At 39.7% G+C, this 18,560-nt stretch overlaps 1 protein-coding gene across 1 annotated transcript in view; it reads left to right on the top strand.

Annotated features, from left to right (window-relative positions):
• nedd4a (NEDD4 E3 ubiquitin protein ligase a) overlaps nt 1-17,819 on the top strand; it is a 29,071-nt gene extending 11,252 nt beyond the window's left edge. Inside the window, exons 6-29 of the mRNA XM_084541557.1 lie at nt 4,855-4,905; nt 5,313-5,374; nt 5,536-5,632; nt 6,994-7,157; nt 7,260-7,374; nt 8,054-8,218; nt 8,334-8,417; nt 8,626-8,745; nt 8,883-9,182; nt 10,414-10,491; nt 10,693-10,747; nt 10,838-10,896; nt 11,055-11,120; nt 11,207-11,436; nt 11,722-11,843; nt 11,961-12,031; nt 12,111-12,206; nt 12,301-12,374; nt 12,475-12,535; nt 12,622-12,681; nt 12,786-12,893; nt 13,014-13,110; nt 13,393-13,465; nt 13,902-17,819. Coding sequence (XP_084397683.1) covers nt 4,855-4,905; nt 5,313-5,374; nt 5,536-5,632; nt 6,994-7,157; nt 7,260-7,374; nt 8,054-8,218; nt 8,334-8,417; nt 8,626-8,745; nt 8,883-9,182; nt 10,414-10,491; nt 10,693-10,747; nt 10,838-10,896; nt 11,055-11,120; nt 11,207-11,436; nt 11,722-11,843; nt 11,961-12,031; nt 12,111-12,206; nt 12,301-12,374; nt 12,475-12,535; nt 12,622-12,681; nt 12,786-12,893; nt 13,014-13,110; nt 13,393-13,465; nt 13,902-14,004 — 2,511 coding nt within the window. The 3' untranslated portion in view covers nt 14,005-17,819. The remainder of the gene's footprint in view (nt 1-4,854; nt 4,906-5,312; nt 5,375-5,535; nt 5,633-6,993; nt 7,158-7,259; nt 7,375-8,053; nt 8,219-8,333; nt 8,418-8,625; nt 8,746-8,882; nt 9,183-10,413; nt 10,492-10,692; nt 10,748-10,837; nt 10,897-11,054; nt 11,121-11,206; nt 11,437-11,721; nt 11,844-11,960; nt 12,032-12,110; nt 12,207-12,300; nt 12,375-12,474; nt 12,536-12,621; nt 12,682-12,785; nt 12,894-13,013; nt 13,111-13,392; nt 13,466-13,901) is intronic.
• Nucleotides 17,820-18,560: the final 741 nt, after the last annotated feature.

Raw genomic sequence — 18,560 nt, 5'->3', positions numbered from 1 at the left:
TCAGTAAACGGGTGGTGTGTTACCTTCCCTGTGGGTCCCCCCTGCCAGGCAGTGTTTGTGAAATATCAGGTGTCAGTCACCCTCCTGCATTTAGCAGGTTGACAAGTAAGATGGTCTCCAATATTTAGCCTGTGCCTTTTCTCTTGTAGCTCTAAATTTACTTTTGTACATCCCTATTCCCATGCTTTTCAAATACCACTAATAAAAGAATGTAACTCGTATACTCTTTAATGGTCATAGTACATTGTGCGTGTATCACACATCTCCTTCTTAAAAGTCAGTTACTACACACCTTTATTTATACTGTGAGCGTGTCATTCCAACAACAATGTGATTCACGCTTTGGGAGGTGACACATCAAAAAGTACATCCAAATTCAAGCTACTATGAAATAGATGTAAATGTAATAAAGCATTCAGTTCAATTTTATTTATATAGCTTCACTAACAATCCAAATTGTCCCAAGATGTTCTGAAACCCCCAGACCAAGCACTGAGGCAACAGTGGCAAGGAAAAGATCCCTTTGAACATGAGGATATATTTGGCAGCTCTGCCTAAGGCCAGTCTGGTAGAGAGAAAGAAAGAGAGGAGAGAAGAGAACAACTGAAGCAAACAGATCAATCCTCCTTTATCCTCCTTTATCCTCTGGATAAAGCTTACATGCGGCACATGTACATGTTGCAAACAAAAGTATATGATACTAGGTGATGTATGATACATGTGAGATTGTTAATGGATAAAACGAATGGATAGAGAAGCATTCAAAGTATAATTGTAGAAAGCTTAGTGGCTGTACAGGGTACTCATAAAGTTACTGTTTCAAGAGTAAACCGGAGCACCCTGGCATGAAACAATGTCAGTGACAGTCGTCGTTATAATTCAGGTGAGTTGGCTGGTGTATATCAGGAATAGTGCGTAATATTTAGGAAGGAATAGATACATTTTGAAAACAGGTACAGATTTTATTGACTCAGTATGGCTAAATAACGGAGTGAAAAAGGATCCCATCATGAATACAGTCAATCCAACGGCAAGGCTTACTTTACAGTATTCACCCCAAAACATAAACACCCATAAATTTTTACTATTTGCTGTGTAACAACTTTTGCAACTTTTTGTAACTTTTTGTAGCAGTATCTGACAAGATTTCTTTTCAGATACTGCTACAAAACAAAATCAAACTTTCATCCCTGCTGTCCTTATCTGCAGTGCCCTCTTAACCATATATACCTCATCACAAGTTAATCAACAACCAGGCATGACCCAACACCTTACACAAGGAAGGTGAATCATGACTCAGATGTTTTTTCCACTGTATTTTCAAGTTCAAGTCAGATCCCTATATTTATGTAACAATTAAGGAAGATTTTAAGTAGTTAAGTAGTATGGGGTAGTATTAATGCACCAATAAATTCAGTTTCATGTTCTGAGCAGCTGTTGGTGTTTGAGGTTTCCTTTAAATTCCTACATGCTTTAGAGAGATCACTCCCGTGTTATGAAAGATTAAACTGGCCTGTCTCCACATGCTAAACACCAAGAATGATTTCTTAACTTTAAAATTTGTAAAGACCGGATTGCCACCAGCAGTCAGGGACAAATTGAATAAAATTAATTCACTTTGTTTGTACATTCTCTATTATCATAATAAATGAATAGTGCAGGCCATGCATTGGCTGTCTTTTGCAGTAACAACAAATGCTTTCACATGTGTAAAAGAAGAGCTCCAAGCCATTTTACAGGTCTGAATGAACTTTGTCATGTCGGTGAAGCACTGTCCCCCCACTTGTGACAGCTCCAGTTCACGATGGGTCAATAACTCAGTTTGCCTGCTCCAATAACATCAGCCGGGCAGTACTTCAGAAGTTTATTTTTCACAAGCTGCTGTCCACCTGTCAAAAGTAGTTTGTCGTTTCAGAGCTAAGATGGATATCACTGAGCTTGCTCCACAGATGCCCAAACATGTGTCTTTAGCTGTTTGCCACAACCAGAACGTGGTCAGCACTGCTTAATGCCACATGCTAAACTGAGCTGCATTTAGTGTCACACGAACCGTCAGGGATGCTCTGAACGGACATTTATCTTTTCATGAGTTCAAAGCATCACTTTCTCTTTGTAAAGCTTAGCCTCAGCTCACCCAAGGAAGGAGAGAGTTTCACTTCATAGTCTGTGTGGTACAGATATAGACGTGACCTACTCAACTTCCCAAACTAGCAGGACAGCCATCAGTGTTAGCTCGCAATTGTTTATGCATCACCGTTTTTGGAATATAGAGTTATTATTTGTCAGAGGGATCAGTTGTTCAGTTAGGCTATGCTTCTGAACATCTGATGAGACTTTTAAACACCTGTTGAGTATGCTGAGTAATAGTGTTCCTATTATTTGTGAGAGCAACAAAGTCAGACATGTTCTGGGTTAATTTTAAGCCTGATTAAATATAATGTTCTATGCAACCACAACCACTGTGTATACTGTATACACTAATATAGTCTGGTGAATCTCCAGTCACTGGCTTGTATGTAAACAGCTCCAACAGATATTCAAATTCGGACTCTCTTAGTACTCTCTGTACACTGTGGAGTGTAAATGATTACAACTGGTATTGATCACACAGAGTATTTTTTTCTTTGATGAACATCGGCATTTCAGCTTTTTTTGTCTATGAAGGCTCTCAGTCTTCCAGGCCATGGTTTATCCAAAAAAAATAGCTGAAACAAGAGAAACTACATGCAGGGTTTCTTGAAGACCTTTCACTTCTGTTCTAAAAGGCAAGATAGAAATATCTTTGGCCACATGAAACTCACATGAATTAAGGGCCTACTTTTGATATTCCACCCTTCCATTATCTATTAATGCTCATCCTGGTGAGGTTTACAGAGGACTGCAGCCTATACCAGCTGGCATTGGGTTGCTAGTCTATCGCAAGGCTAACACAAAGTGTCAAACATCCATTCACACTCACATGCATAAAATCATCAATTTAAATTAACTCTTAAAACCTGACCTAACAGGTTGGAACTTTCTTGTTCAACCACTGCACCACCGTGCCACCAGAATGTTTGTACTGTTGGCAGTGTTTTGGTCAGAATGGTAAAACTTAGCATTCATGCTACCATTTGTGTCATTACCACTACCATCTGTCATTCATCCGTTATATTTTATATTGTCTAGCTGTGTTTCCCTATCTATCTACTATTGTTACTACAATCCCTTTCCCCTACTTTTTGAATGACAGTCAGTCCAGCCATCTTCATTGACCAATATTTATTTACATATTTTAACCGCTTACCTGTTAATTGCTGCTAGCTATTTATTAGTTTTAGCCATCTGCTTCATCCATGGCTTTCATCCCACTGATCTTTACTTTTACCTATTTCAACCATTAATGTATTACTTTCTAGTCTCCTGTTTTGCTACCTAGATTTCATCATCTAAAATTCCATTTTGAGGTTTTTACACATTAGTTGATCTAACGTTTACATTTATCTCTGCAAACTGCAGATATTTCCCCCGCTATACAAGCACTCACACTCTTGTTAGGGGTCAGGGTTAGCCACTGTTTTAGAAGACCAGATTATAAAAGAAACACTTGGCAAAGTGAAAAGTTCCTTATTGGAACTAGAAGGTGCCATCCTCAAAAACAAACCAGTGTAAATAACTGCAATTAAAGCAAAGGACTGTTAACTGGTCCCCCAATGAACACATGCAAGTTATGGCTTCAGAAGGATCCAAATATTGTCATTGATTTTTTTTTTTTTTTGTTTGTTTTATTTTATGTAGATGAGATAACTACTGTATATTGCATGGGAAGTGATTGTCCACTGTTGTCAGTGCTGATGTACATGTAGACTTTATGTACTTTCCTTGGCTGCATTATTAGAAGTGCAAGGGCAGGACGAAGGAGGCCTCCATCTATATTTGTTCATGTAAACACTCTGTACTTCTGCTAGACAGTTTGACCTGCCGTGGGTGTTAATTTGGGCACAAAGCTGACTCCTGCTGTGAAGCGTGTCTGCCTTCAGCCTTCTGCTTTTAAGGCAGTTTATCTGGCAAAGCTACATTATTTTCATCCCAGTCCCGCCAGCAGTAGCACAAAGCAGCCATTCATTGTGGGCTGATAAACACATTCCTATCAGCGCTTCACTCTAAATATACACAGGAAACGGATCGAGTCAAATGACTGAAATTATTGTGTGAAGTTGGAAAGCAAGCAGTGTTTGTGCTGGAGGAGAGAGAGGTTTAATCAAATTATCAGGGGTGGTTTGTTAAAGATAGTGACAGCAAAACCTTGTCTTTATATGACAGAGATTTACAAGCACTTGCAAGTTTATTAGGTTCATCAGTGAAAATAAATCCATTCTTATGTAACAGTCTCTAAATGCCCTTCATGACTGTTATAATGTTCAGTTGATGTTAAAACACTATAAGAAAGGTGTTGCGTCAACATTAAGACCGTTTACGAGATCAGTATAATTCAATAGTACAAACCACAACCTCGAAAATGAAAACACAGTTGAATTAGTACTGTCAGTTATTTTATACAAATGCTGAATATCATAACCTGTCATGTAGTTAAGATTTAGTGCAGGACTGTTGTAATAGAATGCATTACTTTTCACAGGTGTTCCTAATGAACAGGCAAGTGAGTGTACGTTCAGATCCACCACCTTAAAGTCACTGGGAATAAAACGCTGCTTCTCTTGGGATATGACAGTTGTTCTGTATACCCCAAAGACAGATAAGGAACAGAACATGTCGAGGCCAGTCGTGGGTGTGTGTGTGCATGTAAGAGGAGATAATATTGTTGTAACTGAGATCTCTCTCTCGCTCCCTCTCTCTCTCTCTCTCTCTCTTCAGACACGTGATGACTTCCTGGGACAGGTGGATGTTCCCTTAAACCAGATTCCGGTGAGTCCTTGTTTGCAACACATCCACGTACCGTGCACTCTGTGACTTGTTTGAGTTCGCATGCAGGGAATGTAATTTGTTTTTACTCTTTGCAAGCTCTCGACCTCAATCTCACCCATGTCACCATGTATACAAACACACTCGCCCTTATTCTATAGTCTGTTCCACATCGTTTTGTATGGTTTTGGAAACACAGTCCGTCATGTTTATGTTAGCTTCCTGCCTTTGTTTTATTATAAATACAACACCCACAATTTAGCTCTGACTGCACACGGTTGCCGTCATTTCGCATGATGGTGTCTTAAAATACACCGTGTTATGATACAGTGCCGTGCAGTAGTTTTATCCATGCAGTTCTTAAAGTGTGGGGAATTAAAGATTTCCTTTTTATTGTTTTGTTTTCTCAGACAGAAAATCCTAACACAGAAAGGCCATACACATTCAAGGATTTTCTGCTTCACCCACGAAGGTTGGCATGAGTTTATGTTTATTCAGTCTTTCCCTGTTCTACATTCCATTTTTCCCTCATATATTGGTACATCAACTTGCAAGAAAAGTTGCGAGTGATTTATTTTTAGACAATCTTGACAATATTTTGTTTAACATTTAATATTTGGCGTCCCCACACAGCCACAAGTCCAGAGTCAAAGGTCACCTGCGTCTCAAAATGACCTACCTGCCAAAAGATTCAGAAGGGGATTCAACAGATCAGACTGAGGACATGGATGTAAGTTAATACTCAATATCACAGTTCATCTTCTTCATCATGTGTTTGTAATCTGACTTTGTGTGCTGGCTTGAGGGTCTTCAATTAACGTCTTAGAGCCCCGGTGACATAGTTTATTGATTTTAGTTCCATCTAATTGAATAAAAGGGCAGGCTATCCGCAAAGTGATCAGTCGTTTTTTTGGAATCAGTTTCAGTGCTTTATTTTCAATAGATTAAAAAAACATGACCTTGAATAACTCCATAAATTTCTACTAAAAAAGCATGTCACACCAAATGTATAAATACATACGTGAACTTGATCTTAAGAGAGAAAGAAAAAATTGCACCTGGTTGACCGGCACCCCATAAACTGAGGTTACAATGATCAGCCATAACATTAAAACCACTGACAGGAGAAGTAAATAACATTGACCATCTTGTGACAATACAATGTTCTGCTGAGAAACCTTTGGACCTGGCATTCATGTGGGTGTTACTTAGACATGTACCACGCACCTAGACGAGACCAGGCACCGCCACCCCATAGCAATGACACTCCTTGATGGCAGCAGCCATCCCCAGCAGGATGCAGCCTGACACAGACACACACACAAAAACAGTTTAGGACCAGCTGGTCAATAACAGGCCAAAAATTAAACTCAAATCAGAAAAATGTAATTGCAAATATATCAGTCTATGTTCTTGGGTTATTTTGAGGATCAGGGTCACATTGAAAAGTCAAGTATAACCTTGGCTTTGTTTACACCATAGACACCAATTTCAGCAGTCGAAGGTTATAGCTGTTATTTAGTGTGTGGTTTGTCTTATGTAGGATCAACACAAAGTCTAATTTATCGTCCTACATGTATGGAGTGAAATTAGTCTCAAAATGGTTACAAATGCGTGTTCGATGATCCCCACGTGTAACATAAGATTCACAAATGCGTACAATGATTTGTGTGTGAATTTGGGGGGTGTCACAAATGGGTACCGAGCAATCTGAACTTGTGTGATTGTATTGCAAATTCACAAATCTGATTGTTCAACTTCATAAAGCTCATCCTTTTTGTTTTCAAAAGACTTCCAATCACACAAGTTCAGATTGCTCGGTACGCATTTGTGACCCCCCCAAATTCACACACAAATCGTTGTACGCATTTGTTTCTCTCAATTTCACTCCATGTACATGTGTTCCACTGTGCCCTTTTTTTAAATATGCAAATAATTCCTTCAGAATGATTTACCTAAACTCAAAGTTGTAGTCCTTGTTTTTTCCAGTGAATTTATTTTTTGATGTGTACTACTGAACATTTGTAGTGATGAGATTGCCGATATCCAGGCTGCCTTTCCTTTAATTTTCTAAATCTTTATTATCTGCAGCCTGGTTGGGAGCATCTGGAGGCTCAGGACATGTCTGGTCCCAGACAAAGTCAGCTGCTTCCCCCTCTGCCCTCTGGCTGGGAGGAGCGGCAGGACAACCTGGGAAGAATCTACTATGTCAATCACGAAACCAGAACCACGCAGTGGCAACGACCCACAATACAGTAGGACAGCTCCCATCTCCTCCAGCTGAGTCACATAATTTTCCCTGTTGGTGCATTTCTGATGAGTGAGAGTCCATGTGTGTCTGCGTCTCCCCTAAACAGAGACGGGGATGTGCAAATTCGAAGACAGAACAATAATATGGACGCGGAGCAAGCTTTCAATACACGCAGACAAATCTCAGACCACGATGAGAACACCACACGAGACTCTCCTGAGGTGATGTCAAGTTTATAATTTTAGTTCTCTATCATTGCTTTCATGTTGCCATTCTCATCTTATTCCAGCTGCCACAGTTTACAGTGAAAAACCTTTAAAATTAAATTTTAAAGTACTTGCTCAGCACCAAAGAGCAGTAAGTTACCAGATAGTTGCTTTGGGAGTTAGTGATGCCCTAAACAAAGTGAGGGAGGAGGAGAAAATTAATATTGAACTTCATTAAGTAGCCAGAAAAATGCCAAATGCTTGTGTAAAAAGGTAACTCTTTACCAATGAGTTTGTCACATCACGATGATAGGTGAACACATGCTGGTGTTCTTTGTAGTTTGCTTCCACAGTACAGAGGGGTCTAAACAATCAGTTGATGCAGGCTCAGTACTGTAACATTGTCCACAACACTGTTTTTAAAAGTGGGACGGGAGAAGTCTATGCAAATATGGACACAGCTCAGTGCAGTGATTGTTTTAACAGTCCTGACTCAGCCTGTAGGAGCATTGGCTCTAACATTCAGTTAACTTGTAGGTTTGCAATAAAAGAGAATTCACCGTGGCTTACACCGTACGTTGATACAAACATGTCCAGTATTGTTCTGCCTCTGAAGTCTACTATGTTGGACCATTTGAAATATATGTTTGCTGCTTGAATCTAACCTCGAAGTGTCTTCACCCTCATCTTGTAGAGCTGGGAGATCATCACAGAGGACGAATCCACCCTGTATCACAGTAATAACCAGCTCGCATCATCATTAACCAACGCGCCTCCAGAGTTCCAGCCATTCTCTGACGAGCTGAGAAACCTTCACATTTCAGGGGCCACATCTGGCGAGCAGCGCACCTCCCAGATGGTAAGTCTCATTTTTTGCAAGGTTCCCGTTGCTGAAAGTGCTGAAAGAGAGATGGAAAATATGTACACATTAACGGCCAAGAGATCACTGTTGTCATCCTTCCCGTCTGCTGCAGGATCATGCTAGTAATTCAACCCATTCCAGTCTCAGAGGAAGTGTCCGGACTCCAACTGGAGAGGAACATCCTGTTAACCCTGTGGTGAGGCTTTTCACTCTCGGTACAAATTACTCCTTCTTGGTTTTTACAGGTTTGTTATTTAAGTGTCACGACTTCTATGGTGTGGATGTTAGGTAATAGTTTCAGTCTGGTGTTACAAATCTGTTGGATATTGTTTAACTGGACTGTTAAGCTTGAATTAAATTTTTCACTATTGATCACTGTATTCAATTTTTATGTAATTCAATAGCTGCTTCCGACCTCAGCCGGGTTACCTCCAGGCTGGGAGGAGAAGCGGGACAGTAAAGGAAGACGCTACTTTGTCAATCACAACACTCGAACCACTACATGGACACGACCACTAATTCAGGTACACTTTGGGTTTTCTTATAGATACTGATGTATACTCTAATTAACATAAAATGGCACTGCACTTTTAATTTTCCCATCCAGTATCTCTTTTATAGACATGCTCTTCATCCATATTGGTGTGTTTTTGTTGGACAGAGAACTTCAGATACAGCAGCAGCAGCAGCAGGAGCAGCAGGAGCAGCAGGAGCAGCAGGAGCAGGAGCAGCAGGAGCAGGAGCAGGAGCAGGAGCTGCAGCAGGAGGACACAGTGCTCCAGGTTTATCCCGAAGCCCCACACCACCACAACCACCTGCAACGCCTGAGGAGTCTCCTCGGCACACTCCAAGCCCCGACACCACATTTGAATCTGGCTGCTTGCCAGCTGGTTGGGAGGTTCGCAGTGCTCCTAATGGAAGACCATTTTTCATCGACCACAACACAAAGACAACTACCTGGGTGAGAAAGTAAAAGACAAGGATTTCGAGTGTACTTTACGTCCAAGTAACCACACTCTGGAGATGCAGTTTCCCTATTGGTCACTAGAGGCTGATTTTAATAATCTTACAGTTTTTTCCAATTGCTTAAACACAATTTTGCAAACTACACTGGTTTTATCAAAATGCTAACACAATTCACCAAACCACTCACCCAAACTGCAAAATACCTCATATATCCCGCAAAATGAAGCACTTCAACCAAAATCAAACTTTTGCACCAGATGGCACACACTTTTTTTGTCTTGACACATTTTTGTCTAACCAACTACACACTGTTGGGCATAATGAAAAGCACTCTCATCTTTAGCATGCTTTGCCATAATACTAACATAGTTCAAACTGTAGAGAATTCTTCAGATTGTTCACATGCACAGAAATATTTACAGATACACACGGGCTATTGAAATATTTTATTTTTTATTATTTTTCACTAAAGTCAGTGCAACACATGCACAGCAGATATATTTACATTGGAGTGAACTAAAATATGCTCACAACACAGTAAGCTGAAAAATACAATGTGCAGAAAAAATGTGCAGATAAAAATACATAAATAAATAAATAAATAAATAAATAAAGAGGAAAGCAAAATAATTAGACAGCATCGTGCCGGACAGCTGGGTCTGACCACAACGCCTCGTCCACGTCACATTCTCACCCTCCCTCTTCCTCTTCCTCTCTCAGCAATGTCTTCCATTGTTGTTGCTTACTTCCTGATTGAAGTGTTAACAATTACATAACACCTATTTGGCCAATGAGCTCATGTAGTGCATCATTTTAAATGGCAGTGTTTTGAAATCGCAAACATGTGACTTTATGTCAGATTGTTGTGTCTTATGCTTCAGTTCACTTAGAAAGTGTCATTTAGAATTGCAAAATGTGTGTAAAGCAGAAAATGTGTTTAAAGTTTTGGAGATTTGAGATGAGGTTTTGCTCCCTGTGTGTCAGTTTAAATATTTGTGCTATCCATGTCATTTTAGTGTGTTAACAACTGGAAAAAACTGTGATACAAACATTTCCAAGTTTTCTGCAAAAACACAAGAAAATGTTTCAATTTCTAGGTTAAGTTTTCTTCTTATCCCTCGTGGTATCAACTTGCACAATTTACAGTCAGTAGTTAAAGTAGTTAACCACCATCACTCAGTAAGCATTTCCTCTTTGACACACCCTGTTTTTCTTCCTCCACACAGGAAGATCCCCGGCTAAAAATTCCTGTACAAATGAGGAAGAGACCCTCACTCGACCCTAATGACCTCGGCCCTCTGCCAGTAAGTTAATCAGTTACAGAAAATCAGTAAAAATCAATTTGAAGGCCAACTTTGGGCATTAAATGTCAGGAAACAGATGGTAACAGATAATCAGAGCTAGTAGAACTGCATCTGGTATAGTTTGACTTTTTAAATATAGCATAAATACTATAAGAAATGATAATAATGAAAGTAATAATGAGAAATTGACTTCAATCCTAGCCTGGTTGGGAGGAAAGAGTCCACTCTGATGGGAGGATATTCTACATAGATCACAGTGCGTATGACATTGATTCATTTAAACCAAATTTCAGACTAATGCAGTGATTAATTTCCTTTTTAATGAATGGTATTTTTTATTTCATAGACACCAGGACCACACAATGGGATGATCCCAGGCTGCAGAACTCGGCTATAACTGGACCAGTAAGTATAGATTTTATTTGACAGCTTCAGTAAGATGATATTGACATTGAATAAAACAGTTCTCCTTTTATAGCTTGAAGGTTTATTATTGACCACTACGTAGGTCATATGGTTGAGATTGATTCTTGTCACTAAACACTGTCTTTTGTTGATCACAGGCAGTGCCTTACTCTAGAGATTATAAGCAGAAGTACGACTACTTCAAGAAGAAGCTGAAGAAACCAGTGAGTGTCCTCAAGGAGCAGCTGGAACAGATGGTTTCCTCTGATCTTGCATAAGACAGTTAAGTCATGTACTTTTTCTAACCTAGGCCGACATCCCTAACCGTTTCGAGATGAAGATGAGACGAAATGCGGTGATGGAGGACTCATACCGACGCATCCTCTCAGTGAAGAGGCCAGACCTGCTGAAGGCACGGCTGTGGGTGGAGTTTGAGGGAGAAAAGGGTCTGGACTATGGTGGCGTGGCCAGAGAGTGGTTCTTCCTCATGTCCAGGGAGATGTTCAACCCCTACTATGGACTCTTCGAGTATTCTGCCACGTGAGTTATACGTTTGTGTTTGTCACCAGGTGTTTAGCAATGTCCACATTGTGACGTGCAGCAACCAATTTGCTGGCTCTGGTTGCCTTGGTAACCCCAAATGTCATCTCAAATGTGGAAGTAAATGTTCCAGTGTTTTTATTTTCATATTCAGGAGGGACTTTCTGCACCCAGGTCTTCAATGCTGCTCTGCAAAGTCTACATATTGAGACTTGAAACTGGAACAGCCATTTAAAAAAAATAATTGTCCCTAAAAATGACACTTTGATATAATGTGTCTTTCAGGGACAACTACACGCTGCAGATTAACCCTAACTCAGGTTTATGTAACGAGGACCACCTGTCCTACTTCAAGTTCATTGGCCGTGTGGCAGGCATGGCAGTGTACCACGGAAAACTCCTCGATGGTGAGTGCTACCCAATCGTATACAGCTTATGAAACATTCACCTGTTTTAAAAGCATCAGCAGCAGTGAGGCTTCAAGGGATTTTTTGTGAATCTTGACATCTTTGTGTTCTTCAAAGCTTTCTTCATTCGGCCTTTCTACAAGATGATGCTGCAGAAGCCCATCACCCTCCAGGACATGGAGTCTGTTGTGAGTACAATTAATTAGCTGAATCTGGATCTTCACTTTGCGATTGATCTATAGTAAAATGTGTCATTTCTCTCTTTAGGACAGTGAATATTTCAACTCATTGATGTGGATTTTGGAGAACGACCCAACGGACTTGGATCTGAGGTTCACCATTGACGAAGAGCTGTTTGGACAGGTTGGCTCAACATCGTGCCTTTGTTCCAGTGTTTAAGTTGTGACAAGTGTCCTTCTGTTTTACTGACAATCCGTATCTCATTCTTCCTCTTCAGACTCACCAGCATGAACTGAAGCTGGGTGGCGCAGAGATTGTCGTGACTAATGAGAACAAGAAGGAGTACATCCAGTAAGGAACACAGCTCCTCACTTAAAATATAACACATTTTTATCATGTTGGAGGTGCTAAATTATGATTTGATGCTTATCTGCTGTTTTGCATTTTACAGCCTAGTGATGCAGTGGAGGTTTGTGAACAGGATACAGAAGCAGATGACGGCCTTCAAGGAGGTAACCGTTGGATATGTTTATTTTATTTTGTCAACACGGTACAGTTCAAAAACAGTAATAAAAATCTGGGTCATTCTGTGTTTTAGGGATTCTTTGAGTTGATACCACAGGATCTGATCAAGATCTTTGATGAGAATGAGCTTGAGGTGAGGTTTCTATTGATGGTTTCTACTGATCCAACGTGCAGAGCAGATTCAGACTCTAGAAGTATGATGAATGATCTCTCTACACGCTTTACTCTCTTCCACAGCTGCTCATGTGTGGCCTTGGAGATGTGGATGTGAATGACTGGAGAGCAAACACCAAGTACAAGAACGGCTACTGCTCCAACCACGTGGTCATCCAGTGGTTTTGGAAAGTAAGATAACTTTCAATACCTGGAGCCATATAAACTGCAACCTCTGTGCAGTTTTCCTCATTTTAAGAAGAGCTTTGTATTAGTTATATAGTTATATATGATGTGATTGTGTTGTTATAGACGGTGCTGCTGATGGATGCAGAAAAAAGAATCCGGCTCTTACAGTTTGTGACGGGAACATCCAGGGTCCCGATGAATGGATTTGCTGAACTCTATGGTGAGATAACGTACCGTGATTTGTAATGCTTACTACTTTTTTGATTAGTTTTTTTGTGTAATTCACTATTTTAGTTTGGATTATCCACTCTTCCATCCACTTAGTAGATCATTATTTTCATTTGTTTTTTTACTGTATGTCCAAGTTAGTTTAAAATTTAATCCACAAAGATGTTTTCCTCTTTACACTTGTCTTCAGCCTACCGCTGGATCGAACTTGTTTGTTTGTTCTAAATTAATTCCAGTTGGAATCATGTTGTTTGTTGTTGGTTTCGTCTTCCAGGGTCAAACGGGCCACAGCTGTTCACCATCGAGCAGTGGGGAACACGTGATAAACTTCCCAGAGCCCACACATGGTGAGCACTGTAATTTCTTTCCTTTTATATGGAACCCAGTTAGGTTTGTGCAAAGACTTTATTGAAAGTATGTGCAAACATTTAAAAGGCACCTTGTACCGCAGACTTCCAGCTCCTTGCTCTGCTCGCTGCTGATTAGTCGGTTATCTTTAGCGGTGAGGTTTGTAGTTAGAGCAGACAAACATTATAATGATACTGTAATGCCAGGGCCCCCTTTTTGAGGTTTTGTGTGGCTGTTAAAGAAGAAGGACTCCAAAATAACATCCTACAGCTCTCACAGTGAATGGAAGCCCTCTTGTGGCTGGAAACAGTCATAGCTCTTGTTCTCCCGCAGAAGAAGCCTAAATGTCACAAAATCCAATGTTGAATCCTAACATAGACATTTTTTTATGAGTGTAATTTTAACCTTGAGTGTCTTGACTTTCACCTCCTAAAGCTTCAACCGACTGGACCTTCCTCCTTATGAGTCCTTTGAGGAGCTGAGGGAGAAACTTAACATCTCTATCGAGAATGCACAAGGCTTCGACGGGGTGGATTAGAGCGTGTGTGCATTTTAATGAGCTGAAATGACCTCACTGCCGTCAAAGTAAAGCCAAGCAAAGGGATGATGTGATGAAAAGACCAAGCTGTGCATCAGACTCGGGTCTTAACCTGCCAGCTGTGTGACAGATGAAGGACAGTCACACCACCTACACATTGGTCCTCTGTTCGGGCACATGTGGAGAAAGGACATTTAATCTGACGTGACAGGTATTTTCATATCACTCCACGTGTTTTTAACGTTTACAAATCAGGTTTTCTTATTGTTTGATTCTTTATTGTAAGTCGCTCAAAGGTGTATTCGCTCTTATTTGTACTGCTAAAATGCTTCAATATTTAAAGAACTCGATTCTGTGAAATCTTATTATAGGAGTTTATCTGAATGCGAGCTGCACAGTGAAATACAAAAACATCTAAACCTAAAGAACACGAGCTTGAGTTGGTTTGAATCGCTTTATGCTGAGCAAACCACATCAGGTACTCTCTGAGACTACAGTTACAGTGGCATGCAAAAGTTTGGGCTCCCCTTGTAAACATATTCTGTGATTGTGAATAGCAAAGCATGTAAAAATCAACCTAATATCAAAAAGGCGTCATTTTAAAAGTGACATTCATTTTTTTATTTTTTTATTTTGAGCAATAACCATTGTATTTACAGTTTCAAAGTGAGAAAACGGGTAAAGGGCAAAAGTTCGGACGCCCTGATTGGTCAGTTGGAAATGATCTCAACTTGTAAATGACTGTAAATGTGCCTTTGCCCATTGCAAACATCTGACATTAACTTTTATTGCTAGTAGGTAAGGTTAAGGTGTTTTGTTGCGATGACATTTCCATGAAGGTCATATTTGTCTACTAAATATTCCTCAAGGGGGCGGCACAGTGGTGTGGTCACTAGCAGTTTGCATGTTCTCCCTGTGTCTGCGTGGGTTCTCTCCAGGTACTCCGGCTTCTTCCCACTGTCCAAAGACATGCTGGTTAGGTTAATTGATTGGTTCTAAATTGGCCGTAGGTGTGCATGTGAGTGTGAATGGTTGTCTGTCTCTCTGTGTTAGCCCTGCGATGGACTGGAGACCTGTCCAGGGTGTACCCGCCTCTCGCCCAATGACAGCTGGGATAGGCTCCAGCCCCCTTGCGACCCTTCACGGGACAAGCGGTTACAGAAGATGAATGAATGAATGAAAATTCCTCGAGGACTTCTGTGGTCAAAGTTTGATTTGCCTAATTAGTAATCCTAGAAGCAGTTATCTGTCAGTGACCTGGACCTCCATCATACCTGTTAACTGCTCATAGTCTTCTCCTAACAAAGCTTTGAAATGTACATCACCTGGCCCAATGATTCTACTAATCTAAGCTAATTAAGGTCCAAGCCTTTGGTAAAAGTTATCAGATGCTTTGGGATCCCCAAACTTTAGCATTTTACACCTTTTAACTATTTTTCCATTTTAAATTGTACAAAAAAAAAATATTGTGTCTTTTATCATTTTTATTTTATTTATTTATTTTTTTTTACTTTTGGGACACGAATTCATCTTCTGATATTCACAGTAAAATGAGATCTTTACAAGGGGTGCCCAAACCTTTGCATGCCACTGTGTGCTGCTGCTCTTGTTAACACATTACCTCTTCACTTAACAGCGTAGCCACATGTCGGGGCTATAACCTGTGCCTTTTACGGGAATAATCAAACATTAAGGAGAAGTTATTCATTTTAGGTCAACATATGGATGAAAACTCCAGCACTGCCCTACTGCTTAAAATCCCTTTAAATATGACAAATGGAGAAAAAACGTCGTCTGGAGGTTTTGAAAATATGAAATGGGACAACTTTAGTTATTTAAATTTTCTGTATTTTACATTTTTCATTCCAGTGTATTAGAAACACTGATTCTTCAAGTCCAAACAGACGCACCTCAAAAGCATTCGTAGCAGAAGATGTGCAGGTTACATACAAATTTGAGCGACTACAGTTAAACTAATCATTTAATCATTATGGTAGTTATGTACCAATGTCAGGACCAGTAACAGGCTAAACTAATTATACTGTAGTATGTATCTGTGTAGTCCACAGGTCCACACATGTGACTGCATGCAGTGTTAGATTGTGCTGAAATACTATGCATTATAGTACATATTAACATATTTGAACATCATTTGATTTTTAAGTTTCATAGATATATTGTAGATGTAAATATAGCTTCTATGAACTCATGAAGCATTTACTGTTAAAATTGTTAAAGTCAAAGAAAGGTTAATGGTGCACCTTTACTTCATTCATCCTCTTTTTGATCAATAGCTCCTCATATTCACATTCAACAATGAGTTTTTATGTACCAGAAGAATAAATAAATGTATATTCACTTCATATCTCCTGGGTAGTCGCTTTCCATAAACCTTATCAGACAGACTGGCCGTATGTAGTTTGCGTACAGTCTGTTAAATATTCTGTTTTTGTCTGTGAATGATATCATTTTATTTTCTTCTACTCATCAAGGGTGTCAAATTGAAGCACAGTGCTCTGTTTTTGAGAGTACAACTTTAAAAATAGTTTTGTTGGTTGTCAAACTGTACAGATTATTGTCTTTAAAATGAGTAATCACTCATTATATTACCTTTGTAAGAAAGTAAGTGTACTTCTTCAGCGGTAGTTTTTATTTCTGAATGGTAAAACCTGTGTTTACACTGCCTGCCATGTTTACAGGTCGGTGATAAAGGAAGATATATTGTGGGCTGGTTCTTGTCTCTTGGCAACACAATTTTATACTTACGCTTTTATAAAGTGAAGCACTTTGTTAATAATGTCGATGAGTCTTACTTCCGAACTGTCTCAATCTTTGCCAACCTGTCACCTGCTTAAATCACTCTTCAAAAACATGATCCTTTGCTTCAAATGCACGTGTTAAGATGTTTACATGTGAACATTGCTGAAAATAAGCACATTCTCCTCTTTCTCTTATATTTAAAATGAAATACCAAGGCCTTCATTTGTAATGTGTCGTAGAATTCACTTGTGTTTATTGATGTTTATTGATCTCTGAATGGAAGTACTGTTATATATGTATTGTTGTCTACCGAAGAAGAATTTGTAGATCAACATTTCTGATATATCAAATTTTGTTATGATTACACCTATAAGTGCATTAAAAACAACAGCGTATGTGCAACATGTATATAACAGTTGAAAGGGCGAAATGAACTGTAGCTGTTAAATCCCAATTTAAAAATGACCTGTAGCTCACAAACTGAATATAAATATATTTGGAAAATAAAACCAACAAAAACAGCTTTGGCCTCACCTCATGTCTCATTTCTCTCGTTGCTGCAGTGTTTATCTCTGTTGTGTGTCTCTTCTGCTGTAGCAACATAAGGTGTTAAATTGCTGATAAATAGTGTTATATCTCAGCACAACAGCTTTACAGAGCTTTATATGTCACTGATCTGCTTTTGTCGTGCCTATATGTGTTAAATCGGGATGAGGTGGGTCTGACACGAGATTTATCTGCAGAGAACTACTTCATAGTGAGGTATAATTACAGTGCTGCCCAGTTCTTTGCAAATCATGCATTCACCTTGTTGTCTTAGAACCGTGTCTGTGTAGATTTCGCTGTATGCTACGCTATGTAGAGTAAACCTTCTCCACAGCTGTAGTTATTTTGCAGATTCAGTCAGATTGTCTTTCAGTATTTCCCTGTATTTTGGTGGATTCATTTTATTTACAAGCTGTCCAGGGCCAGCTGCTGAGAAGCTTCCCCATAGCACGATGCTGCCACCACCATGCTTCGCCGTGGGGATAGTGGGTTTGTGGTGAGTGAGAGATAAATAGATATACTTTACTGATCTGCCGAGAAAAATTGTGTTACAGTACCAGAATGCAAAAATATATACAAATCAAAAAGGTTAAAATTAAAAACAGGTTTTAAATGTTTGTAATATAAGATTCAAAATATGATATGTACCATTATATACACAGTCAGAATTACATATGAATATAATAAGTTTGTTGTGTGAATAAATCGAGAAAGTATGTTGGGCGAGTGGTGCAACAGTGCAGAATTTGTCACACAGAGGTGAGCTGTTGTACAGGGTTATTTGAAACGGATTTCCTGAACCTTTCTTTACAACGGCGAAGCTGAATGAGTTTGAGAATGAGCTCAGCTCTCTTTACAGTGTGCTGTGCAGTTGTTGGGATGTGGGAGTGTCCATGATAGAGAACAGTTTGTTCATTGACCTCCTGATCCTGAAACTGACTCAAACTCTATTTCGTCTCTCTTTTGTTCAGTTTGTTCATATGGCGTCTCTGGCACCGATGCTGCTCCCCCAGCAGACCACAGCACAGTAGATGGCACTCGAAAGGTCTGAGCATCCTCAGAAAATCTGAGTCTGCTCATCCCCTTCTGGTGTGACATTGGAAGCTCCCACATGTCTTTGGTTGATATAATCAAGGTTTGAGTTCTCTTTGCCACTGCCCCATAAAGCTTCAGAGTAGTCATCTGTGTCTTGGTGGCTATAATTATGTTGGGTCATCTTGGTGGTGTTTGCTGTAAAAAAGGAGCAAACA

This window comes from Chelon labrosus (assembly GCF_963514085.1).
Source record: "Chelon labrosus genome assembly, chromosome: 3".
Taxonomy (NCBI): Eukaryota; Metazoa; Chordata; class Actinopteri; order Mugiliformes; family Mugilidae; genus Chelon; species Chelon labrosus.
The sequence above is the reverse complement of the archived record's forward strand: the minus strand, read 5'-3'. Positions and strand labels throughout refer to the sequence as shown.